The sequence below is a fragment of the Apteryx mantelli genome, chromosome 19 (genome assembly GCF_036417845.1).
Source record: "Apteryx mantelli isolate bAptMan1 chromosome 19, bAptMan1.hap1, whole genome shotgun sequence".
Lineage (NCBI taxonomy): Eukaryota > Metazoa > Chordata > Aves > Apterygiformes > Apterygidae > Apteryx > Apteryx mantelli.
The window spans coordinates 9,192,296-9,218,160 of NC_089996.1; the positions used below are offsets into that span (position 1 = coordinate 9,192,296).

Sequence of the window (25,865 nt, forward strand, 5' to 3'; positions counted from 1 at the left end):
GCCGATTGCCCGTGACCTGATACGCTCTGGAGGTGCGCGTGGGTGCGAGCGGCCGTTTAATTACAGATTTACAGACATCTCCTTCTTCTGGCTCCTCCAAGCCTTGCACTACAAAAGGACTCATAGCATAACTCAAGCGCTCTCTTTCCTTAACCGCCCTTTTAAACAAATAACCGAGCTATTTTCAGTGATCATGAATGGAGCAACTCCGCGGGCAGCTACGTACTGATTCACAGTCTTCCAAGTGTTTCCCTGCTTAGCGACTTCTTTTTGCTACCTGCCGTGGCAAAAAGCACCATGTTTCAAAGCCGCCCCCCCCCCCAATATACTTCAGAAAAGATTTATTGCAAGCATCAGTGCTACTGAAAAGGGCTAGCGCGCTGACTGCTGCCCAGCCAAAGGGATCGCTGCTGCAGGGAGCAGCACGGCGGCTCTCGGAGGTGCCGTCAGGACGTGCCGTTTCCCATCCGCTGCTGCCTCTCGTGGAAGTATTTTCTCTGCTCCTGAACGGCTTGTTCCAGCAAAGGCAGATTCATCCCTTCCACGCAGGTCAATATTCGGGCTTTCACCACGGGACCCTCACCTGGGAATATAAACAGGCAGTTTTTGCAGGAAAGAGAACAGATGCAGCAGCTCTGAGGCAAGCAAAGAGGTTCCCTCTGGCAGCCTATGGCCAAATAACCATCGCCTGAGACGCTGCAGGAGACCGGTCCGACCACGTGCCTGTGCCGACCCAAGGAGTACGCCAAGAACAGGTTCATTCAGTGACACGTTTGTCCGCCGCCTTGCTGGCTCTAAAACAACGGTGACTGACACCGCGCTCGCCCTGCGCTGGGGGAAGGCTGAGCCCAGCACCTCTCGGTGCCAGCGCCCGCCACGCCGCCTCCATCCGCTCTGCGTCAACAGCTCCGGCCCAGCCCGAGCAAGTTTGGGCTCTCCCTGCCTGAAAAGCATCACAGATTCCTCTAAACTCATCTCTGAACACCTTGGTGCAGCCAAGAAGCAGGCAGAGCAAAGCTGGGCTTAGAAAAGGCTCAATGCTGCCTGCAGCCAACAGCTCAGACCTGCCCGGGGTGCTCAAATGGTGGCACCGAGCCACACAGCAGGGGCCAAACCTTGGTGACGCAGCCGGTGTCTCAGCTGGTTCCCCTTCCACGCCTGCAAAACGGGGCCAGCTCGCTCGCAGGCCGAGATGACCAAAATAACATGCCTTCCTGAAGGCATTTTGCAACAGCGGCTTAGCAGGTGACTCACCAGATGCCACGTGAGCGTGGCTTTCCTTGTGCCACCGAGGATTTCAAAGGCATGACCGTGGCTGCTTGTTATCAGGCATGGCCAAGACGATGCTCGGGCTTTGCTTCACTCCCCTGCAGCCCAGCCCGGATCAGTTCCCCACGCGAAGCACGGCGCAACCAAACAACACTCGGAGCATCCCAGGAAAGGACAACACGGTGCCCGGCGTGACAGCGCCTGCCCGCGTTCCTCACGCCCCGTGCCTGAGCGCAGGGGTGTAATTAGCACCTCCCAAGGATGGCAAAAACCAACCCAGGCAGCTTGCGATGAGGCACTGCTGCAGTCGGAGGTGTTTGGAGCAAAGACGACGTGGTCTAATGGCAGTGAACCAGAGCACAGGTTTCACAAGCTCAGCTATGGTGCTGAGCACTCCTCATTTTTAATGAAATCTGTGCCAGAGCACCTGGTTGTCACCAAGGTAAGTGTAGGGTGGCTCATCTCACGCCTCCTCATGGTCAGCGGGGAGAGACGGGCTGCTCCTGCCCTGCATCACCCACGCGTGTGGCTGCAGCAGCCGCGCAAGAGGAGCCTGCCCTGGCCCAAGTGCAGCTGCGTCACTGGGCGGCCGGCTCTAACCCCGGAGTGTGCGGCCTCGGGGTGGACCGTGCCTTATCCCGTGGCTGTTTTGGGTGGAAAGGGAGACCCCGCGTCAGTGCTCACGGGTTCAAGCCACCCTTTCTTTTCTCAGACAATGCCGCGTTTGCCTAAAAGCAAAACCAGCATTTACCTTCCCTGTGTTCGGCCTCTCCCAGCACCATGTAGAGAGAGCCCAGCTGGGCTTGGAACGGCTCCACAAAGCTGGTGTCGACGCAGACCCGGTACTGGGCTGCACGGTGCTGAGCAGTGAGAACGGCTTCGGAGCGGGCCAGGTCGTAGCAGCACAACCTGGGAGCGATGGATTTGGGAAGCTCAGCAGTGCAGGCACAGTGGAGTTACAGCGATTGCAAACAGCGAGGGGAAGGGACAGGCCAGCAAAGGGAAGGCCTGGCCTGCGAGGAGACCGGGTTACTGTTCCCACCTGCCAAACGTCCGCAGTGCTTCTCCCTCTGGGACTGAGCCATTGATCTCCCACGGGAAGTAATAGATACCAGCATTCGGCAACATCTTGCACAACCAGCGCTGGGCCTGCAGGAAGGAGAAAGAGCAGAGTTCCCACCATGCCAGTGCCCGATCCAGGTACTACGTTATATGGTCCCAAACCCTTCCTCGCAAAGTTCCCCACCCAGGGGCTGCAGGAGAGCGTGGCTCATCTTCTGCAGGGGCTGACGAGCTTCAGAGCCTCCCTGCTGAGTCCTACTCGCAGCTCAGTGCACATGCCGAGCCCGGGCATCCGTCCAAGGCAAAGACATCAAATATCTTCCCCGGACCCAACTGCTGGGGTGACCGGGTACAACACAGCAGGACTGAAGGTCTAATCCTGAATGTGTTATCATGCTGCAGGATAGGAAATCCTAGCAGTGTCTCATCCTGCAGCTGGAACAATTGTTTGGATACAAGTCAGCCTGGTTTTGTCAATAGTCTAGTAGGGTTTTGGAAGACAGCGATGAGTGAGAAATGATTCACTTGAAGACGAGACTCAGGTGGGACCTCAGGGGACCTCATGGGAGCTGAATCAGCGGAGCAGGGCTTGGCATAGGTGGGCCAGCCAAAGCGGAAAACACGCAGCGACAGAGGCCACGCTCTGGCCTCCATGCGCACTGCCACTCACTGTAACACTGCCTCACCTACCTGGATTTAAAAAGCGCATTCAGTTTTGCACCTCCGGAGTTGGGTTAGGGATGTCTTGCATCGCTCAAGTTTTGCTCCTGAACCACACTGTGCAACAGGGACAGGGAATGCAAGATGTTAAATGCACAGTTAATGCACTTTCTAACACATACCCAAGCCCAAGTGCAGTATGCTATGTGCATATTTAACGCATGCACAACCCCAAATGCAGCATGTTACATGCACTATTTGATGTGCTATTTATTACGCCCTCAGTCCCAGATGCAGCATGTTATATGTGATTTCAATGAGCTATTTAATGCATGCCAGCCCCAGATACAGCAACATGTTATATGCAGGATTTAACACCTGACTTAATGCATGCTCAGCCCCAGACACAGCACATTATATAAATGTAATGCAGTATTTAATGAATGCCCAGCCAATGTTGCAGTGCATTGTATGTGCATTTAATGGCTTATTTAATGCATGCCCAGCCCCAGTTGCAGCATGTTATATGCACATTTAATGCGTGATTTAATACATGCACAGCCCCAGATCCAGGACACTATATGCATTTAGTGCAGGATTTAATGCATGCCCAGCCCACGTTGCAGCATGTTATAGGCACATCTAATGTATGATTTAATGCATGTCCAGCCCCAGGCGTAGCACACCGTATGCACTTAGTGCAGGATTTAATGCATGCCCAGCCCATGTTGCAGCATGTTACATGTACATTAAAGGCACTACTTAATGCACGCCCAGCCCCAGATGCAGCACGCTATATGCATTTAGTGCACGACCTAACACGTGGCCAGCCCATGCTGCAGCACCTTATGCCCCCATTTAATGCACGATCCGGCGCAGGCCCCGGCCCAGGCGCAGCACAGCGTATGCGCTTAGTGCACGACGCGATGCGAGCCCAGCCCCAGGCGCAGCACGTTATACGCACGGTGGATGCAGCATTTAACGCGCGGTCGAGGGGCCGCTCCGGCGCGCGCCCCCGCGCGGGGTCCGGCCCGGCTCGGCCGCGCGCGCCCGGCCGCTCCCGCGGGGTCACGTGGGGCGGCGCGGTCACGTGGGGGGCGGGGCAGGGGCCGGGCAGCGGCGGCGCGGAGGCCGGTGCGGGAGGGCGCAGGGCGCGGGGCCGGGGCCGGGGCCGAGGCCGGGGGTAGAGGGTCGAGCCGGGCCGGGCCGGGCCGGGCCACCGCCGCGATGATGAACGGCGACCTGCGGAGGGAGCGCGCCGCCGCCACCTTCCAGCCCGAGCTGCTCACCCACATCCTGGACGGCGGCGCCGAGCGCACCCGCCGCCGCAAGGAGATCGGTGAGGGGGAGGGGAGGGGGGACTGAGGGGGGGAGGAGGAAGCTGCGGGGAGAGGGAGGCCCCGCGGATGGGACTGTGAGGGGGGCGGAGGAGCAGCCCGGGGGGGGCTTGGAAGCGGCTGGGGGAAGAGGGGGGCTGGGGGGGAGCTGTGAGGGAGGGAAGGAGGCTCGGGGAGAGGGAAGCTGTGAGGGGAGGGAGGAGGAGGCAGCTGTGGGGAGAGGGGGGTTGGGGGGAGACTGTGAGGGAGAGGGAAGGAGGCTCGGGGAGAGGGAGGCTGTGAGGGAGAGGGAAGGAGGCTCGGGGAGAGGGAGGCAGCTGTGGGGAGAAGGGGAGCCCTGAGGGGGGGAGATTGTGAGGAGGGAGGTTGTGGGGAGAGGGAGGCTGGTGGGGGGAGGGGAGAATGGGAAGCTCCGGGGAGAGGTAGCTCCCAGGGGGAGCTGTGGGGAGAGGGAATAGCTAAAGGGAGAGGAGGCCTCAGGAGAGGGGAGGCCCTGGGGGAGGTGTTGGTGAGGGTCTGGGAGGAAGGGAGGCCTGGGGGGACTGCAAGGAGAGGGCTGCAGAGAGAGGGAGGCTCCCTGTGGGGAGAGGGGCTGCAGGCAGCCCCCGAGGGAAGGGTATTTTCCATACTAGGGCAGAGGAGAGGGGAGCAGTGTCACATCCCATTCAGGTGGGGGGGATGGCAGTGTCCCTTTTTGCCCTTTTCTTCCCTTTTCTTTCCTCTTGCTCCAGAGGAAGTTTTTTAGGGTGAGAGGCAGCTCCCTACAGGCATTTTCCTTGGAAACCGTCCCCTCCTTTTCCCTTGCCAATACACGCTTGCCCAGCAGTACAAATACGATCTTTCTTGCTCATGACCATGATACGTGGGATTAGTGGAATGCTGCCACCTCCTTCCTTTCCCAGCCCTTGCTGCGGTGGGACCGTCGGAGGCTGGTATAGTATAATTTGTGTGCCAAAGGGGACACAAAAGTCTGTAGCCTCTAGGTACCTCGGTTTTGAGTCAGTGTAGTGGGAGTAATAGCTGTGCCCTTCTCCGGAGTTGCGTTGAGATCAGATCAAAGTTCACGGGGCAATCTGATCCCGCAGTAACAAGGCCGCTGTGAGGACTGAGATAGTTATTGAGGGCCCTGCAGTTCTTGCATCAGTGAATTAATCTCCTGCCAAGTCCAGAGTACTCCTGGTTTAAAATGTGGTTGATGTGTAGAAATGTGAGAGGGCCCTGTTGTAAGAGGTGCTCTTTGAAATGCTCCAAGAGCTTTGTGACTTCTTTCTGATTTCGTTAGCTGTGAATTTCACTTTTAATGTTCTGGTATCCTTAATTGAAGTATGAGAAACAAGTCTTCATACAGCAAGTGAAAAGCATGACTATTGTGGCTTGTGGAAACTGAGTTTCTTTTCTCTTCTGCTCTGTCCCCAGAGGCCTTAGTTATTAACGACCCTGACTTCCAGCATGAGGATTTGAACTTCCTCTCCCGTAGCCAACGTTATGAGCAAGCCATCAGGAAGAGCTCTCTGATGGTGATGAAGTTAAGAGAACATGGGATTGCAGATCCTGATGAGATCTACTGGTTTAAAAGGTACCTGAGGGTAGAGTTTGCTTCTTGTCCTTAGTGATGATAAAAGTGAATACATTAGAGCTGCTCCCCCCCCCCATGCTAGTTTTCTTTGGAATTCTAGGCTTGCGCCAAAACCCATTGAAGTTGGCTTCAATGAACTTCAGATCCAGCCCTGACTTCCTGAATATTGTGTTTTCTTAGATTTTTTGGGGGGGGGGTTGGGGGGGAAGGGCAGCTAGATGTAACACCAAAAATAATGACCTTCTGCACCATATATAATAGAGTGACAATGGGGCTGGTAGTCTGACTTGTGAAGAGGAATGAAAGAATATATACTGAAATAATCTGACTCTGCCTAGGTCTGATAAGGTTACAACTTATAATGGGATCTCTTAAAGCTGATTACTTCACTTTGCACTTAGACCTAATAACATTGCGTTATAGGCTTACTTGAAAGTGTTCCAAGATGGTTTATTTGTTCTTGTTTATAAGTTTCTCTCTCGTTTCTCTCTCCCTTCTCCCTCCTCCAAGCTTCTGGTGTAATAGTGGTTCCTTTTGACCTAGAGGTTTTTTATTGTATCTGACGTTTTATTTACCTGATAGCATTACCCTTGGGTTAAATTAATAAAAATGCTGTCTTTTTGTCTGAGTTGCATTGCTTGCAGGGTGCTTGCTTCCTGGCTTTGACATATTTCTCATCTTAGTTTTATTAAACTCTGATATAATTAAACAAAGACCATGAAAATATCCTCTGGCATATTAAATAACCAAATATGTTCTGAATGCGCCGCTAAAATCACAAGCCCCCTGTGATTACATTTGTAGGAAAGCTTTCATTGCCTCAGGGGGGTGAATATTGGGACCAGTTAGTCCTACCTGCTGTACTTTTAATTTCAAAGAGCTGTTGTTCAACAGTGTGAATTATGTCATGACAGTTCTTGTGGAAGTAACAAATGTTTTTTTTGAAAACTATTTGTCAGTGAACAATGATTACAAGAGAAAGTTCAGTGGCTGTATTAGATTAGGTAGGTACTGTATGGCAAAAGTTAAATGATAATTTGTCCTACACAAGCATTTTGTTACTGGAGGGGATAGGGAAACTTCTTCAATTGTTTTTATGGAGAAAACTCAGACAAGTCCATCCGGTATCCCAGCTGGCGAATTTCCACAGAGTTAGCAATGTAAATACTATGCTTAGTTAGCATTACTAACAGTATTTTATGAAAATAGGACTCTTCTGAAGTAATTGGATGATACCTTTTAGTTTTGTCATTCCAGAAATTCATCTTGGAGTCAGCAATTCATAATTATTAATGGATAAATGCTTAATATTTTATGTAGGTACCAAATAATATATCCATATCTTATGATATGAATAGTCAAATGTGATTGGTCAGAATTTGTGATCTGGAGTCAACTGAAATAATTGGGAAGGCTTGCTTATTTTCAGAGCTAAATCTAATTGCAGGTACTCAGGATAATTGCAGCTATGTAGACTGACTGTATTGCTCAGTCTTCTGTATTAACAACATGTGGAAGAATAAATAGCAGTACAGTTTTTGCCTGTAAGCAAGGTTTACTTTCTATAAAAATGATATCAGGATATGCTGTTTATATTCTTGATTTGAATTCTTTACTACAATATCAAGTCTTTGTAAGAGAGGGTATTGGCTTAGTGTCTAATAGATGGAGGAGAAAAAAGGATCGTCTTTTCATCCTTTAAGTTCACTTGCATTTTAACATCTGTCTCCATTTTCTCGAACGCCAAACTTTTCTTTAACTTATTCTTAAGTAAGCACATTGAATGGAGTTCAGTCTCTTGCATATCCAAGCATGTCAATTGGTACTTATCAGAAGAGACTTTAGTTGACTAGAAGGTGACCTAGAGGTTTGTGAGAGAGGACTCTGCCATGTATCTGGGCTTACTCAGTTTTCCAAACTGGAAAACTGAATGGATATGGTGTTATGACATGCCTTTATTGAAGTTTATGAAATAGGTTGAAGTCTTTGATTTGAATGTAAAGTTGTACTTATTGTGATTGACAATCGGATTTCTACATAAGAAAACTGAAGATGTTTTGCAATAATTCCTCTCTTGCATTCTTCCTTAAGAATAGGAGCAAAGATACGCTTACATATGCAATCACTGTCAGTGTGCTTTTTTGAGGTCGAGCTCATTTTCCTGTAGCTTCTGTATACTACAGGAATTTCATTATCAAACCTTGTCTCCCAGAATGACGAACTTTAAAGCTTGATTTATGAATAGCCTTTGAAGAGAAAAGCTTCCTTCAGCTGCCCTGAAGATATGCTTAAACAACTGTTGCTGCTGTGACAAGTTGAGAACTGCATATTCCTCCTTGTTTCAAAAACAGATTTGTTAGGCTCCAAAACTTGAGACCTGTTAAATATACTTAGAAGCCATTTTAATTGCTTATCTAGTCATTTTTTTGCTCTGGTTTAACATGTCAGCTCTGCAGTTATTGCTGTGACTGGCTTATGAAGACCAGCAGCCTTAAAGTGCCAATATTTGATGTTTCTTTCCCAGTCTAACTGCAGTAGAATGTAAATCAGCATGAAAAATGGGAGAGTGCTGATGTCCATGATATACAGCATTTTGAGGAAAGCAATCTGGTGGTCTTAATTCACCTTCAAATTTAAATGGCTTTCACTGAGGAAAACAGAAATAAGAGAAGAAGCGAAAAACAGCTGGGAGAAGCTGGGGTACAGGAAAGGAGAAGATCTGAGAGCTGCAAGTCAACAGATGATTCCTGTGTTCATGAGCGTTATTACATGGTTGTGCACCTTCCCTTTGGGACTTTGTCTCAGCTTCTCATTTTGGCACTTAATTTAGGACCAGGAGTACTTTTCAGTACATCCAGCCAGAAGCTGTAGTAGGGTTCCAGGCTACTACAACATAATGGGGTCCTACTAGCTGCTAGGATTTTTCTTTTGATATGGCTAGTAAAGGATTTTATTGCCATGGCATTTGTTAACTCTGAGACCCAGTAAGCACCGGTCAGACTTGTTACCCCCTGCTGCTTGCCCCCTGAGGAGATCCTTCCAGTTCTTCCTTCAGAATGATCTTGGGAACTGCAAAAGCTAGCAAACATGGGTTGAAGATTTTGCTTTAAAGTAAATGATCCTGTTCTGTAACCTAATTTTGCAGTCTGAGAATGTCTTTGTAATTGTTCATTTAGATCTGGAGTCTCAGAAAGCATAGACTTTTATTGTACTGTTCCCCGATAGGTATGCTATCAAACTAGATTAATTTGTCAAATACTAGTGCATTTTACTATGTGGGTGGTGTTAGCCGCTGTGAAATCTGGAAAGACTTATATTGCCCAAGTAGCGTGTTACTACACACCCCTCTTCTGTAAGTGGATTTGGAACTGCGGCCACCTTCTTGACTCACTGTGGCTGTCTTGGCAAACCTGACTTCAGATCCACGCAGGACCTCTGTGGTCATTGATGAAAATGCTAGTGCTAGATGCAAGCAGCCACGTTCAGTCTTGATGTAGCTAGTTACTTCAACAGTTAGGCAATTCAGGCTGTGGCGAGCACTGTGTATAGATAGTGGGAAATGCCAAGTGGGAGTGAAGAAACTGACAGGAAGAGTAAAGAAGGAAAAAGAAAAAGAAGGAAAGAAACTTCTTCACCCCTTCCATGGATAGTACCTCTTATCTGGTGGTCCTGTGTCTTGAGAAAACAGGATTTTCTTGTGAAGGTTCTTGGCTTCTTGGCTCTTCATATGGCTCTTAACCAAGTAGTGTTTTGGCACTTAATGTGATCACCCAGTCATCTTTTCTTTCTGTTCTTCCTAGTTTTAGCTGTTGCCTTATTTTGGTTTGTTACTTAACGTTGATAGCATATTTATTAGTTTAAAAAAAATTTGCTATAGCCATCTTTGTCTTTGGTACTATTGCTAAAGCAAAAGGATTATATGGCTGATGAGGAAGTAGGTTATAGCCAGTGAGGAAGTAAAGGGTGCAGTTATTACTGTATGGCTCCTGGAGTAAAAGGAAAAAAACATGTAGGAAACTAGAGCAAAGTTGGGGCATTTTCTGTCTTCCTGTCCTCGTAGCATTTGTGAGCCCTCGGTGAGCCTGTTTAAGTTCTACTGCAGCGTATCTGTTTATAAGGCAGATGACTTACAGAATATGTTCTGGTTAGAGAAACGGCTGCCTTGATTCCAATCTAGATGCATTGTACCCCCACTCAAACTAGCTTAAAGCACAATAAATGCATTAATAGCCTATATTGGATTACTTGCTGGCAATAATTTTGGTTCTGGAAAGGCTCGTGACTCGTTGTCTTGTCCATTTAAAAACTGTTTCATTTAAAACGAGCATCTTCCACACGAAGTTCAGTGGTGCTTAAGAAGCTGTCCCTCTTTCTTTTGTCCTAAGGCTCCTTTTGACACTTTCTGTACAGCAATCCAGTTTTGAATCATCAGTTATTTGCTCTCTGCTCCCAGGTGCTCATTCATAGTGTAAAATGCCAATCACAAATGCTGCTGTAACTTGAAAAACTCTGCACAGAATATCTTCTACTCAGTGCAGATCTGTGTTGGCAACTAACTCTTAAGAAATGTGCTCCTTGGGCAGGTAATAATAGATCAAGGTTGGCGGTTTTATTTCCTTTGCAGATATCCTGGGCAGGTTGGAGAGCTTTGTATGTAGGTTTTCAGGCAGGTAGTTGCAGAGCACTTGCTTGTTTCTTATCTTCATCTTTGATTTTTGACTGGAATAAGCATCCACCTACTGGAAGTGGAAGATGGAAAAAAATGTTCAGGCTCTACAGAATGTTGAAGGGAGGTTGCTGTTGCTCCGTAGATCTTATGCAGCGAAATGTTTAGTGTTGCAGAGTTTTGTTTTAATTGGGCGTGTACTTTGCCCATCCTCATGGCTACCAAATTAATGAAGCTTTCCCTCATGAAACAACTTCTGTTTTGATGAAGTATATCTATTTAAAATGTATGAATTTTTTTTAACTTTACCTCCTGCAGTACTCCATAACTATAGTTTTACACTTAACTCCAGTAATTTTAGTTGAAGGTGAATTCATAATCTAACAGCTGATGGAAGCAGATACAGGTAATACAGAGCTCTTCTGAAAGAAGCACTGGGTCACCTAGGCTTTTTTCTTTCCAATACTTAGTGCTCTTAGCTAATAAAGGCCAAATTCTAGGTCACTAGCAGTAGTGGGATTTGTAAGCCTGAGAGATGTGGGGGGGAAATATCTTGGTTTTCATGTTCTCAATTTTAGCTTCCCAGTGAGTCTTAGTAGAATAATATTTTTTTTCTAGTTAGCTAGCAACAGCAGAAACTGAAGGGTGAATAAAATGCTTGAAAGAAACATTTCTTTCCCCGTTAGCATTGCTTCTGATGCCTCCATATTTTGGAGGTTGTTTGTGGGGCACAAAAAAATCAATGAAATGGCAAGCAGAACCTATTTTATGCTATGATTGGAGAAAAGCCTTTCAGGGGCATGTGAACAGTAAGACTGAGATCCAGATCCCTCTATTTTTCTCCTGTAGAACATGTTTGGGCCCTTTTCCTGAACCTTTCGGTCTCCACTTCAGCATGTTTCAAAAAACCTTAGAGACCCAAACGACTGATGCTCAGAAGGAGAAATGGCTGCCTCTGGTCCGTGGAGTCAACATAATTGGCACCTACGCCCAAACCGAAATGGGACATGGTTAGTTCCCCTCAGGGATCGATGGGTAAACTCTTTTCTCTAACTCCAGTTCATAATTTGATGCTCCATAGGTATATCTAAAAGGTGAAAGGTAAAATAGTTGATTTGGTTAACTATTAATGTTTCCTGCCCGATAGCCAGACGACTGTTTTGTTTTGTGTTCTGATAAATCACAGGGCTTGATTTGGTCTTTTCCAGAATGCACCTCTGAGCTGATCACTGACTTCATAGTTCTTTACTGTTGTTTTAAGATGAGGAGGTTGTTCTAAACCCTGGCAGTCTGAATTTCAGTTCAACTAGTTGGGACGTGTCAGTCAACAATACTGTGGTTTTTATTTTTTACCTGAATTTAGGGCATGTAAGTTGCAGAGTTCTTAGTGCACGGGCAGCCTGCATAAATGGGTCAGAAGTATGCCTTTAGATGTGATGTAGCATGCTGAGATTATACTACTTTTATGCTTGTGAAAGTAAGGTATGCTTTGCCCCAAGCACTCTTTTTCCAGATGGCACTCCATTGCAGCTGTATAATTTCACAGTAAGATCTTGGTTTCAAGAAAGAAAAATCTTACTCCTATTATTGAGGAAAACTGCCTGCACTTATTCGAATGGAAGAATGTTTAATGGATAAGAACACATTCTTTTGGCAGAGAACCTGGAAGTCAAACACATCAGCGAGTAGAGTTTAACAAACCAAGAGGCTTCAGTGCACAGGCTGGCATCTGAACCTGGAAAGCATAATATGTACGAGTCTGTTGGACAGCTGCCTAAGGTAGACGGTGATACCAGTTGCTGCCTGTTAGGTTACAGCTGCTTGTGCTAGCTGAAACATTTCAAGAAGACGCAACGGAGGGAACATTGTTGTCTGTTCTGCTTCAGAGATGGAATTAGCAAACTGCTCAACGCTGGAAGTTTGAGGGACAACCAGATAATAATAAATGCTTGCTAATCTCGTTTGCTTTTTCACACCAACTTGTTTAAATCAGACGCCTCCACGCCAAAATGACTTTTTACATGCTGTTTCACATTAGATTATTGCGCTTTCTTGCCTGGTGATGGTTTGGTTTGCTTACGGTTTTCATATTTAGTGAAAAATGAGTATTTTGAAACTTAACAGAGCTAATGCAGTGATAGTATGGTGAAGTAAATGTACTTTCCATGCTGAATAATTTAAAATGCAACTGTATGGCATTCCTGCTGTGAGTGTTGGATATCTAACTACTTCATTAGTAAAGCCTCTGCAATAATCTTCACTAAGCTCTGATTAATTATTTTTTAAGCATGATGTTTAGAAATTGGTGGTGGGAAACAGGCCCCTGGCTTATTGAATTGAATCCCAACCTAGATTGGTAGTAACTCAGTTTTAACTTAATGACTCCCTACTTGGCGGCCTGCTTTGGTTTTAACCTATTTCCTGGTGAATAAGTCTCCGAATAAAAGTGTAAAGAGCACAGGCTTAAAAGGAGATAAAAATGAATTATGAAAAGACTGTATTGTTTCCACCTATTCTATGGCTTGTAAATAAGGATTTCAGTCTTTGACTGTCAGCTGTCTACTTCTCATGAGCACTAAACTAGCTTCAAATTTGATATTCCTGATTTAAAAAAGAAAATCTTCTTGTTTGACTGTTCAGTCAAAAAGCTTTAGAAAATATTGCTACCAGGCTTATTTTTAAATGGTTGAATTTGTTTGTAGATGCCTGAAAACAAAGAACTACAGTTAGTTTTACCCGTAGAGCTTCCTATAGTTTATATTAATGTATGTTTAGAGGTAACACAGAGCATATTCTTCCCACTTCGATAAGGATACCAAATGAGTTTAAGCTAAGTTCAGATCACTGCTCTTTCCAAAATGCCTATCTTGCATTTAAAAAAACAAAACCAAAGACACTATATTACTTCATACATAAATGTGCCAGATGGACAGCTCTTTGAGGATCAGCACTTCTATACAATCTACAGCCCAACTGTTTTAGTGCTTTGCTTTCTTATATGCAGTATTGCCAGTCTTGCACATTGAGGACTAATGCTATTCACTTTACTTCCCTTATTTCTCAGAAGCTGGTGAATATTGTTTTGAAAAATAGCAAATACATTTTGAGAACCTTCTCACAAGCAAATGCAAATGGAATAATCTCATGAGACTGCAGTCAGATATATTTACTGTCCCTTGGAGTTATAAGGGACAAGAGTGAAGAGGGCTCTAAGTAGTCAAAGCTATCGATATTAAGAAGAGTTAACAAAGCGTTTAACTTTTTTTATATCCAGAGACTTAATAGACCAGTCATGTCTGCCAGAACTTTAAGGAAAGAATAGTTCTAATGAAGCATGTTTAGCTGGAGAGACTCTGTGCTGGTGATTTACGGATTGAAAAAAATTGGCCTTCTTGCAGAGTTGTTTGCGTTCACAACTTTGACTTACACATGCAGAGCACTGTCCTTTTTAAGGGAGCTTTTTGGAGGGAAAAAAAAAAAAGGCAGAAGTTGGTGGGAGGCCATAGATGGAATTTGGGGAGGGGAATATTATAATACGTACTACTTGTGTCTAATCCTTCAGAATAAAAATTTGAATTAGATAATATTGAGATTCTTAAAAAAAAAAAAAAAAAAGTTGAAAACCTAGCTCATTCAGCTGCATGAAGTAGAACTTCTGTCAGGTTTCACGCTCAAACCGTGGAGGTGGGGAGGGAGGAATGTGAACTTAATACCCAGCTAACCCAAGGCTTGCTTCATGCAACCAGACTGTATCGTCAACAAAAGGACAGTCTGACTCAACCCATTTTTAACTTACGAATGCCCTGGTTTCTGAACTGTAGTAAATGTCTGGCTTTCCCTCTTTTGGTTTGGATTAATCCTTTTCTTTCAGTCATACAGGGCATCAAAAATACAGGAACGTTGCAAATGCGTTTCTATGTAGAATTGGAAAGAAATGCATTGCAGCATGTTTATTTTTTAGTAGGCATAATTATTCTTTCTTCAGAAGAATTCAGAGTGGAGAAAAGGACAGTTCTCTAGCTTTCTAAAATATGCTTGCTGAGTTCTGATTTACACATGAATCTTTTTTCTTTTTCTCTCTTCCTGAATCTCCACCATGAATCCTCATGCTTGCTTCCCTCCCATAACATTCCCTTCACACTCCCATCCCATGACACTTCTTCACAGCTTTGTTCATCGTGGACGGCCTGAGCCTCTGGACCTTCACCTGGGCATGTTCCTCCCTACCCTTCTCACCCAGGCAACCCCAGAACAGCAGGATCGCTTCTTCATGCCTGCCTGGAACCTGGAGATCATTGGCACTTATGCCCAGACCGAAATGGGCCATGGTACAGTACCTTCCCTAAATGCTATTTCTAAGCATGGCTTTGTGTACAGAGGATTTCCCTGCCTGGGAAAAATGGTGTGTATTTACTCCACAGTCTTTACATATGCAATTGCAGCCACAGGGAAAGGTGGACTGCCTCTGAAATTTTTAATGGATCGTAATACCACATGTGGCTTGACCTTTTTTTCTCCTATGGGAGAGTTGGTGATGACTGTGATTTTATATATGAGCATACTGAGTGCTCCTCCTGTGCCATTCAAACCAGTGCGGATGATTTATTAAAAAAACAAAACAAAAAAACAAAAAAACACCTTGTGCATATGGATATGGTGATGTTAATTTGATGGCATCCATTTGTTTCTACACTTACCATTCTTTCCAGAGTGATTTCTGCTTTGCTCTACTTAGCATTCAATGTGAAGATAAAAGGACAGAGTTTTAAGATCCTGAAAGAGATGCTTAAAAAAGTAAGAGCTGCTTTTCAACTTGGGACTGACCTTGGATCAGAGACCGTGTGGACGACTTGGTTCCATTGCCCATGTTTTGCAGGGAGCTTTATCCCCCAGCTCCTTAGTTCATTCCCATGTGTTCTTTTTAATTTGACCATGAAACGGTTTCTCTTAGTTATCTGTCTCAAGCAGACTTTATGCTTTGCTATTCCTTCGCTCTTGGGCTTTGAAATGGATTGTGATAACTCCAGCAGTATTGTGATTGCAACATCTTTTTCTAAAATCCAAGTTTCAAAGGGAGCATGCTATGCCTTGGGAAAACTTTAATTTTGACACCTGAGAGTTGCAGGTGAGAATTTTTCTTTTTCTAAAAATGAGCGGGATCCACCTTTGTTGCTGAAGTGAAATGTAAAGACTGAACGAAGCATAAAATAACTGCAAGCCTGTGGAGAGTCTCTTCCATCTAGTGAGGTTTGAAGAACCCTACCAGGAAAGTAAGTCTGTGTTAAGCTGCCTGTGGAAATGCTACTGTTAAGCTCCACGCTTTGGAAACGTTATGTGAATGGCTCAAGGCGATGTCCTGTTTCTTGGTGAAACGCTTGTGCAGAGTCCCTGGCTCTGTATTGCTCTGTCAGTCTGGACTGTCAGGAGTGCTTGTAGCTTGTCTAGTTTAAACTTAAAGGCATGGCGATTGGTCAGAAATGCAAGGAAAATGCCATTTGGTAAGACAGGTATGCATGAATTGTGAAGTAAAGATTTGGGGGCCGAGGACAATAGAGACTAGAATTGTTACCTTCATCTTTTTGCAGTCTCTTCATCTGACTGCAACAGTAACCTAGCATATGCATGCTATTACTTGTGCTCTTGGAGCTATGGATGATCTCATTTGGGGAAAAATTGCTCCATCAAGTGAGGGGAATGTAGGCCTGATGAGGGAATAAAGGGATGATGGGCACTAGTTATTCCATCTTGTAGCTGAAAAGTATGATTTTATTCTACAATTAATTGCGATTTCAGTCAAAGCAGATGAGTATGCCTCTGCGGACCTTTTCGCTGAGAAAGTGCTCGTGGTGCGTAATAGGAAAAAAGTGTCAGACTGGAGGTGCTTTGAAACTGGTCTTGGAACACTGTAAAAAATAGCATGTTTCCAGAGAATTGGTTTCAGGTTCCAGAACACAGCCTGACTTTTCCCATGTTCATTCTTAGTTGGTTGATATTTAGTCCTTTATATAACCTAAAAGGCAAAGTTAAAATTTATGCATCACTACTGGAGTTCAGCTTTCCATTGTCTAATTCTGTCCTTGTCTGTTTTGTGACCGACTTCCTCTCAAAACAAAATGTGCTTGCTTGTTTTCAGGAACTCATCTTCGGGGCCTAGAAACCACAGCCACGTATGACCCTGCTACCCAGGAATTCATTCTCAATAGCCCCACTGTGACCTCCATTAAGTGGTGGCCAGGCGGACGTAAGTACATCCTTGTACGTTTAAGTCTGGAAGATAAATGAAAAACTTAAGGAGGTGATGTCATATGTATTGTATCTGCAGCATGATAATGAAAGTTGATCCAAAGTTTTGTGTAAATTTGGTAATTTGCTTTCAGCCAGCTAGCAGACTTATCAGAGCTTAATAAAACTTCTGGTTATCTGTGCTCTGGATTGTTTCTCTGAATCATTCACACTGTATGGGTTTGGTGTAATAATTTTGATACAACAGATCAAAAAAATATATTTGAAGTGTCTGAGGTAGCCTGTAATTAGGCAGAACTTCCTTTGGCTTCACTGGGAGGTTTAAGGGGCTTAGTATTGCATAGTCAAGAGAATCATTATGTGTAACTTGGGGCACCTTGTTTGTCTAGGTGTAGAACTCGGATGTTAATCTGTGCTGTAAATCTGTTTTTCTAACACCTGGTGTGGTTAATGTAATCTCAGATCCTGCTTTAAGGAACGGGGACTGTGTATTTAAGTCTGTTAATTTTCTTTGATTCCCACTGCTTTTGCAGTCGGAAAGACTTCCAACCATGCCATTGTTCTGGCTCAGCTCTACACTCAGGGCCAGTGCAAGGGGCTGCATGCCTTCATCGTTCCCATACGGCAGCTGGGCACCCATGAACCTTTGCCAGGTAAGAATCTATGGGAAGGGTTTTTCACTAGCTGATTTCAGTGAGTAGATTGTAGGTTAAAACTTCACGTGTTTTATCTACGATTGGACCACCACTAAGTCAGCTTGGCCTCATATTTTCAAAGTAAAGGTTAATTTGGAATTTGATTCTGCCTCGGGGTTTCCCAGGGGTGATTCTGTGAGGCAGCATGTCATGCCCTTCTACTTTCTGAAAGGGAAAGAATACCTTTCAGCATCCCCTGGCTAAAAGGGAGCTGGATAGGCTTTAGAGACAGCTCCCTGGTCACTAGGCAGGACTGCATAAAAGTTATGAAGGTCCTCATCTTTTGATCTCCATTTTTGCATCACAGAGATAAAGGCCCCTAGTTAGCTGTTACTCCTAACAATGCCAGGACTTCCTTTCTAGTAAACTAAGCGGTCTGCGTGTTGGAGAAGGCTTGAACCTCTCGTGTGGTGTTTAATACCTACTTCTTAATGCAACTGGTTTTTGTTTATGGCAGGTATTACAGTGGGTGACATTGGGCCAAAATTTGGCTATGATGAAATGGATAATGGCTACTTGAAAATGGACAACTTCAGAATTCCTCGGGAAAACATGCTGATGAAATATGCTCAGGTAAAGCAGGGAGCTTCAGCATAAGCTGTTAGAAGCAAACACCTCAATGATCTTGTGGCTAGCTGAGTGATAGCTTAGACTCTACATGTCATTAACTCCTCATTTTGCTGGGTTAAATCCAGCCCCAACTCACTGCCCTTAGTGGGGGAAGGGAACCTCTTTCTCACTTTTTGCGGACTTTCCTGGTCTGGAACCAGAAGCACCTCCTTTGGAGCCTCTGATTTAATCCTGAACTGTCCTGAGTGATGGTGGCTGAGCTGTGTGTGTAATAATTGACAGTTTATCACAGTATCTGCATTACCCTTGTTCCTATTGCCTGATGGCATCTATACCAGGGAAGGTTTCTTGACTTCATGAACTGCCCTCACTTACTCACTGCATTTTATTCCAAATGTGAACTGATGGTTGGCTACTGTGAAGTTTCCGTCTACAGAATATCCCTATCTGTTTGTCTTGAGTCTTGCAAATGAGTCCAGTTTGTTTTAATTTCTTTACAGTTGCCCTTTATCCCCAATTGCTCTATGAAATGCTCTGCTATGCAGGTAGTGCAGGAAGGGTGGACCTCTAATGACTGTTCTAGGGCTCATTCAAAAGATTGTGCCTCTAGCCCCTGCCCAAAGACTGTAAATAAGGAACAGAGAAAAGGGTCACCCACTCAGCTGGCAAGCTTTCACTATGATATTCTGGGCTTTCTTTGAGAAGCTTCTCAGGTAAATACCAACAAGACTGTAGGCTGCTTGTAAGTGTTACTTGAGTTCAGAGCCTGAGATGTGAACATGTAGAAGGGAGGAAACTTTAAAGATCAGTAGACTGTATTTTTTTGGTAGGTTGAACCAGACGGCACTTATGTGAAACCGCTCAATGACAAGCTGACCTATGGGACCATGGTGTTCATCCGATCCATCATTGTAGGAGATTCAGCTCGCTCCCTATCCCGGGCTTGTACTATTGCTATTCGCTATAGTGCAGTGAGACACCAGTCTGAGCTAAAGGCAGGGTAAGTGCAGTGAAATGGAAAAGCAGTCCAAGTCATGTGGTGGAATTCCCAAATGCTGGGGGAAGGGGGAGACTGACTGCTGTTTAGTATTTGATAGAGTTGTAAAACATCTTCACTCTGAGAAGTGAAAATCTTTTATTCCTGACTTCCAAACTCTGCTCCTTCCTGCCAGAAGCTTTTTGCTCTATGGCCTTAGATGCCCTGACTTGATAGGGATGCAGTCTGTACTATCCAAGTGGAGAAGTCACTTGGAGTTGAACAGAACTTCTGCAGTAATTTGCCAGCCGCTGGCGTGCTGACTCTTCTGTGTTCTGCTCTAGGGAACCAGAACCTCAGATCTTGGATTATCAGACCCAACAATACAAACTCTTTCCTCTGCTGGCAACAGCATATGCTTTTCACTTTGTGGGAGCCTACATAAAAGACACCTATCGTCGTATTAGTGGAGACATCATTGAAGGGGATCTGAGTGAGCTGCCAGAGGTACTGTGTCTGGAAGTCGGAGGGCTTTCGAAGCTTTTAAGTAAGATTTGCTTACAACGTGGGAGACAAGGCATCAAGCCTTTAGGCTGTTGCTCATGAGATAGCTTGTACTTTTTAGATCCAATGATTGTAAGTCTAGAATGTGCTGGTGACTTCTAACTCTGTTTGCACTATTGATCTTGTAGTGCTTTACAAAAATACAGAAAGCAATGCACAGTAAGAAAGTTAGTGTGTAGAAAAGCAGAGTGACTTTTTAGGAATGATTGCATATTAATTGGAAGTAGAGTTAAGACTGGTCTTACGCCTGTGCTTGTGCCTTCTTGATTGTCCTTCCAAGTAACTACAGTAGAATTGGTGTCTTGATCAAAGCATTGGTAGTATGTTGAGGGATTAGGATTGTAAAATGTAGCAGTTTTCGATTGATGGCTAGGGATTCTACTTGAGAAAATAATGTGACTAAAGGCAATTGAAAGCAGTTTTGTACAAAGGCTAATGGATGGGGAGTGCAGCAGGTGCTAATGGAATTCATACTCTAAAGAATACTATGCATCATACATAGAGACAGAAAGGACTAGATGATCAAAAGGTCTTTACACGTACAGAGGCTTTCATGCGAATTGTAAGGACTCTCTTTTCCTGAGCCCAACAAGAAAACCAGGGCCCTGGGGGAGAATGGGAAGGTGGTATTGATGGTATTTTTTTCTGGGAGCTGCAGTTCCTAGCAGGATATGTTCAAGTTAAGCAAACGAGTTAACTTTAAGATTCCATTCTTTTGTCCATCAGCTCCATGCGCTGACAGCAGGGCTGAAGGCATTCACTTCCTGGACTGCCAATGCTGGAATTGAGGAATGTCGAATGGCATGTGGTGGCCATGGCTATTCCCGCTGCAGTGGCCTTCCTGATATCTATGTCACCTTCACCCCATCCTGCACCTACGAGGGAGAAAACACAGTCATGATGCTGCAGACAGCTAGGTATGGTAGCTTCCATCCAGAAACTTTCTTGCCATGGCATTATGGTCTTTGTGCCAGAAGTGATGAGAGAAGAGTATCTAACTATCCTCTACTCCCATGAAACTGTTTCCACTTCTGTTCCTTGCCCTGTTGATGCATGCTTTTGCCTACAACTGTTCTTCGCTAGATTGACCCTACTTAATGTGACTTTTCTTTATCCAAGTGAGCAATGTAACGTAGGGGTTTATTTGTTTTTTATATTCAGGTTCCTTGTCAAAAGCTACACGCAAGTTAGTTCTGGTCAGCGGGTTACTGGCATGGTGTCCTACCTTAACGATCTCTCCAGGCAACGCATTCAGCCACAGCATGTGGCCGCTAGGCCTGTGACTGTGCGTATCAATGATCCGATCAGTTTGGTGGAAGCCTACAAAGCACGTGCTGCCCGGTGAGTTCACATTTATTAGACTGAGCTAGGCACTAATAAAAGTGTGTGTTGGGAGATGGTAGTGATGTGCTCTCCTCTTAATATGAGGTTCTCAAGCTGTTGCCTGCAGAGCTTTGTTCTAAGTGTCAGTTTTCAAGAAGTGATGACCTTTATTAGGTCAGGCCAGTGTTAAATGCTTTGAAGTTACAAGAGACTACGTACAACCTAAGTTGCTCTCTGCTCCCTGTTCTGTTTTGAAATGTATCTATTTCTTTATTAAATGTAAATAAATAAAAGCATGTTCAAACGTACAAGTACAAACATAGCTCAAACTGCTCAGTGACCTGAAGAGAAACAATCCTGATATTAAAGCCTATTGTGCAGGAAGGGTTAAGTGAGAGTAGAATAGGTAGATGTGAGTAGATATTCAAGCACCACATCTGTCTTGTCAAACGTCGTCGTCTTAGCTGCCTGTTGCTATGTGTTCTGGCTGCAGTGCTGATGATACCGGTCTTAAAGCCACAAGCATTCACTCCAAGCAATGCACTTGGTCGCAGTGCAAGGCCTCTGAGTGTTCTTCTGATGTGTTAAGCTGAAGTTTCTGTGAGTCCAGGGTAATAATCTTGTTGATGTGGTGTCACTATATAACCTGTTTCTCTCTTTTATCCTATTCTTATGCAATAGGCTTGTAGAAGCTGCAGCAAAGAACTTGCAAGCTGAGCTGAACCACAGAAAGAGCAAAGAGGATGCCTGGAACAGGACTTCTGTTGATCTTGTGCGAGCATCTGAGGTCAGTGATGTATCTAATAAATAAGAATGCTCTAGGAGCTTCTTATCCTTTCATGAACCTGATTCAACTTCCATTTATCTATTTTGTAGGCACACTGTCACTATGTGATAGTGAAGCTCTTCACAGCAAAGCTCTCGGAGATCAGTAATGCAGCTGTCCGTGCTGTCATGACTGAGCTGTGCCTCTTGTATGCGCTCTATGGAATCAGTAAGAACACAGGGGATTTTCTGCAGGTCAGTGACTCTCTCTAATATCAAATATTCCTAGGGCCAGAGTCTGTCTTCACAAAGATGCTTTAAATACAAAGCTGCATGAATGCTTAGGCATAAGGTCTCCACTGTTGACTTCCAGAAGGCCAACAGCAGTGCACTCTGAGGCCTCTTGTGTTAAGTTTCCCTTGTGATCCACCAGAAGCAGAGTTGGCATCTGTCTGAGTTAGCTTCTTGTTTTCCAGTTGGTGACCAAGTTAATAATTAAAAAAAAAAAAAAAAAGGCTAATGTTTCATAAACTGCTGTTTTTTCTCAGTGAAGGAAGACTGACCTGGGTTAGACTGTGGGAGAAGGGAAGGTTCTTATGACTTGCATACTGTTCTGATAATTTTCTGTTTTTTTCCCAAGGCGGGTATTTTGACAGATACCCAAGTTAATCAAGTGAACCAGCGTGTGAAGGAGCTCTTGGCTATAATCCGTCCCAACGCGGTAGCACTGGTGGATTCCTTTGATTTTCATGACGTTCATCTTGGGTCTGTGCTTGGCCGGTATGATGGCAATGTTTATGAGAACATGTTTGAGTGGGCAAAGAAATCCCCATTGAACAAAACGGAGGTAAAGAAACCTTATTTCTTCCTCTTAGGTCATACGTGCCCAGAGAAATAATTTAACTTAGGGTTGTTAGTTCTGATCCAGTGATCTCTGCAGGTAACTGATCAGAAAAAAAGTCACTAGTGATTATGGACCAAAGCTAGCAAACTGCTCCTGCCCCACTGCTTTCAGCCTGCTTTTTTTACTATCTCTCCCAAATGCGTGTCACATCCAGTCCTTTGTGGGATACTTTGAGTTCCTCAGTTGGGAGAGGAAATCACACCCTGCCCAGAGAAACAATTGGATAATCTCATTGAATTTAAAAGCAATTATCGCTTGCTTTTAATTCTGCCTAGTGACAGAAAGCCTTGCATATTTTCTGGCAAATCTTCTAGTGCCTTCAGGCAGTTGTGGTGACTCTGTAGAAAGAAATAAATTTGTCCCATGTAGTCCTTTGAAAATGTTGGGTGCTGCATATCTGCCCTCAGGCTCTAGCTGCAGCTGAGCTAATAAAAAAGAAACTGGGCTGAGAGGAGTCAGCGTGGCCCTCTTTTGTTAGCCAAAACAGAACTCTAAATCCTGCCGCTGTAACCTTTACTGCTTTTATTTGATTTGGACAGACTGTGTCTCCTGCCATAGGCTGCCAGAGACTGTACAGCTGTAATCAAATCCCACCAGAACTTGCTCAATTTCTCATGCTTCGCAAGTCTGTGGGGCTTATGTGGCTCACTGCAATCCTCTTGGGAGACCTCTACCAGTTTTCTGTTAATTAACACTCCAAGGAATTGTCTATGTAGATAGGATTTTCTTTTTTTTCCTCTCTCTCACAAGCGGTAGTGGGGAGGCTACTTGTTTCAGGCTTATTTTCTCCATCCTTTCCATGTTGTGCAGTCAGTGTTTGGCTGCTCTCCTTATATCCCAAAAGTGACTGAGATTTTATTAGTATAAAAACGCTGCAAGGTGTAAAGAACTAAAAGTGCTTTTGAAACTCAGGCCTGATGTTGATATAACCACTGTTTTGTCCTCTTACAGGTTCATGAGTCTTTCCACAAACACCTGAAGCCGATGCAAGCCAAGCTGTGAAGCCAGCAGTTTTTTAAAATGCACAGTTTTCCTGGTCTGAAAACTGGATGTTTGCATCCTTTCTTCAGGCACCTAAATCAAACCTTTCAAATCCTGATAGCTGTAGGACAGTGAATAATTGTAGCTTTTCTTTCTACTTCTGTAAATTGAGGAGGTGATTGGGGGAGTGCATACAGATTGATGGCTGTTTGTTTCTGAAGTGCAATTATGGTGGAAAAAAACCTTTTAAACAGCTGAGAAAGTTTTATGGATTCTTACAAGAATTGCTTTTGTGAAACTGCTAACCAGGCAAGTTACCTTTACCTAAAAAGGTAGCAGGGTTTTACTACTAAGTAGTTAACAGCCCTCAGGCAATAGCTTCTAATGAGCAGTTATGTTCTTTTCACCCCCCACAAAAAAAGCGCCAACATGTCTTGATCTTTTTTCATAAGACTAGCACCAGCTGCTCTCCTTGTTCAGCAGATACTTAGGCTGTATAAAGCCTTATGCAGAATTTTGTGCAGGCGGTGTCTGCATGAGATGCTACTCTCCTGATGTGGCTGGGAACTAAGCGTCCGCCTTTCTCTCTGGAGCTCTGCTTCAGTCTCTTTCCAGAAGGCATCTTTGCTTATTCCAGTGCATCCTTTCTTCACTGCCCTGCAGACTCTCTCCCTGCCTGACATTTGCCGTCTCCAACACTGGCACCTTACTCTTCTTGTTAATAGGCGTTCAAAGGAGAAGATGCTGATGCTACTATGGGAAAAGACGAGTAGTAATAATCAGCCAGGGGCTGTTAATGGATGTTCTGCCCTTTTAACTGTTAGTATTTTCAAAGCACTATCTCAAAGCACTTTACAAATGCTAGTTATTGTGATTTGATGTGGAAAAAAACATTCAGTTGTAGAAACGGCAAATTAGACTTGTAACGATGAAGCCAATATTTGAGGGCAGAAATTTGGCCGAGGTCTTTGGGTATTCAGATTGTTCTGGGATGTTCTTCTGTGTATTTTCTTTTTTAAAGGCAGACTTCAAGAAAACAATCCAAAATGAAGTGTCTAGATCTTTTTCCCCATCCGTGCATTTCCAACGAGCTTTCTCTGATCTGCTTAAAAACATTGTTTTTATATTGACTTGCACAATGCTGTCTAGATGAACAGTTTAAAAATGTAGTTTTTAACAGGACCTCCTCATGCCTAGTGAAATCAGTAAACTAAACAATCACTACTGTTTTTCAGCACCAATAGCTCTGTCCAGTAACAGAATAAAACATTTTTCCACAACAGATGAAGAGCAAATTTGAGTTTAAATTGCTAAAGAGCTTCAGCATAAGCCAAAATCCTGCAGTTCTGAGGCAACGTACAAGAAGCTTGTTCTCTGACATCTTTGGTACCTGTTCAGTCTCTAACTTTGGATCACATTTTTGTAGCAGAATTTTCTAGGACTAACAATCTTTAAACAGGATTTTCAGCTCCATGCATGGTAGCTGAACAGAAATGCTTAATTTTAAATAAGAAAAAAAATTCAAACTTGCCTTTTGGCTGCTGAGTCTCCCAGGTTGAATGGAACTGCTGTTCCTCAGGATACCAAGGAGGCAAATGGCTTTGCCTTCCATTTGTTCAGTAGAGCGGACTGCTGACCTGGGGAGGGTCTATGGAGAGCGAGCAGGGAAAGGTTAAAATGTGTTAATGAAAACAGTACTAGCTAAATGTATGTACAGATTTAATAAATTACAAAAATGTGTTTTCAGACAAAATGTCTTTTTTTTCCTTTTTTTCCCTCCTTTTGGCTCTCATTTATTTGCCCTCAGTGAATCTCATTTAAAGCATTAGAGGAAGTAGAACATGGTGTTCAAGAGATGGCTTTTGCAGAGAAATAGCTTCTTCAGCTGCTGCTCTCAACCCGTTGTGTAAGGAAATAGAAGGTTTTATTTTTCTTGCCAAGCTTTATGAAAATTCCTGCAAGAATTCACCATTGAATTAGTTGGGTTTTATTTGGCTTATTGCTAGCATGACCTTTCTGCCTTGGCTTTACGCAGGGCTCTAGGGCGGTTAGCAGAGTACAGCAGTTGTTCTTGCCTTTCTAGTGCTGCTCATAACCACAGAAAATATAACTGACAGAGAGCAAAGCTGCTTGTGGCATGTTACTCAGTATTATTATTGTTCATGAGCCAGCAAAAGCTGGTCACTGCCAATAGCAAAGATTTAACGATGCAGCTTTTGGCACTAGAAGCTTACCGCTGTAAAAGCCGTTTCTTAGATTTGTTCCCGTTATGTG

The 25,865-nt window shown here is 44.4% G+C and overlaps 2 protein-coding genes across 6 annotated transcripts; one reads left to right on the forward strand and one right to left on the reverse strand.

Moving 5' to 3' along the window:
- Window positions 1-326: 326 nt before the first annotated feature.
- On the reverse strand, window positions 327-4,300 carry TEN1 (TEN1 subunit of CST complex). 3 transcript variants are annotated; one of them, XM_067308599.1, is made up of 5 exons: window positions 4,281-4,300; window positions 3,022-3,108; window positions 2,312-2,418; window positions 2,021-2,178; window positions 327-583 (listed from the first exon to the last, which is right to left on the reverse strand). In XM_067308599.1, the coding sequence occupies exons 3-5, from the start codon at window positions 2,395-2,397 to the stop codon at window positions 447-449; spliced, it is 381 nt and encodes a 126-aa protein (XP_067164700.1). In that variant the 5' UTR covers window positions 2,398-2,418; window positions 3,022-3,108; window positions 4,281-4,300; the 3' UTR covers window positions 327-446. The 3 variants fall into 3 exon arrangements, with proteins under 3 accessions (XP_067164700.1, XP_067164698.1, XP_067164699.1); XM_067308597.1 differs by lacking the exon at window positions 4,281-4,300 and adding an exon at window positions 3,956-4,041; XM_067308598.1 differs by lacking the exon at window positions 4,281-4,300 and adding an exon at window positions 3,837-3,918.
- Window positions 4,186-25,344, forward strand: ACOX1 (acyl-CoA oxidase 1). 3 transcript variants are annotated; one of them, XM_067308595.1, is made up of 14 exons: window positions 4,186-4,330; window positions 5,745-5,904; window positions 11,420-11,580; window positions 16,704-16,811; window positions 17,347-17,466; window positions 17,966-18,081; window positions 18,909-19,078; window positions 19,399-19,561; window positions 20,345-20,535; window positions 20,780-20,959; window positions 21,623-21,728; window positions 21,818-21,961; window positions 22,347-22,553; window positions 23,562-25,344. In XM_067308595.1, the coding sequence occupies exons 1-14, from the start codon at window positions 4,219-4,221 to the stop codon at window positions 23,610-23,612; spliced, it is 1,989 nt and encodes a 662-aa protein (XP_067164696.1). In that variant the 5' UTR covers window positions 4,186-4,218; the 3' UTR covers window positions 23,613-25,344. The 3 variants fall into 3 exon arrangements, with proteins under 3 accessions (XP_067164696.1, XP_067164695.1, XP_067164697.1); XM_067308594.1 differs by lacking the exon at window positions 11,420-11,580 and adding an exon at window positions 14,738-14,898; XM_067308596.1 differs by lacking the exons at window positions 4,186-4,330; window positions 5,745-5,904 and adding an exon at window positions 14,738-14,898 and having other exon boundaries at window positions 11,428-11,580.
- The last annotated feature ends 521 nt before the right edge of the window (window positions 25,345-25,865 follow it).

Bases quoted from the DNA above. Each gene is read 5' to 3' on its own strand.
- TEN1 (XM_067308599.1), bottom strand. From the start codon at position 2,397: ATGTTGCCGAATGCTGGTATCTATTACTTCCCGTGGGAGATCAATGGC. The intron at 2,179-2,311 runs GTGGGAACAGTA...CATCGCTCCCAG, and splicing joins GCACTGCGGACGTTTGGCAG to GTTGTGCTGCTACGACCTGG. The intron at 584-2,020 runs GTAAATGCTGGT...TTATATTCCCAG, and splicing joins AGAGGCCGAACACAGGGAAG to GTGAGGGTCCCGTGGTGAAA.
- ACOX1 (XM_067308595.1), top strand. From the start codon at position 4,219: ATGATGAACGGCGACCTGCGGAGGGAGCGCGCCGCCGCCACCTTCCAG. The intron at 20,960-21,622 runs GTGAGTTCACAT...CTTATGCAATAG, and splicing joins TACAAAGCACGTGCTGCCCG to GCTTGTAGAAGCTGCAGCAA. The intron at 21,962-22,346 runs GTCAGTGACTCT...TTTTTTCCCAAG, and splicing joins ACACAGGGGATTTTCTGCAG to GCGGGTATTTTGACAGATAC.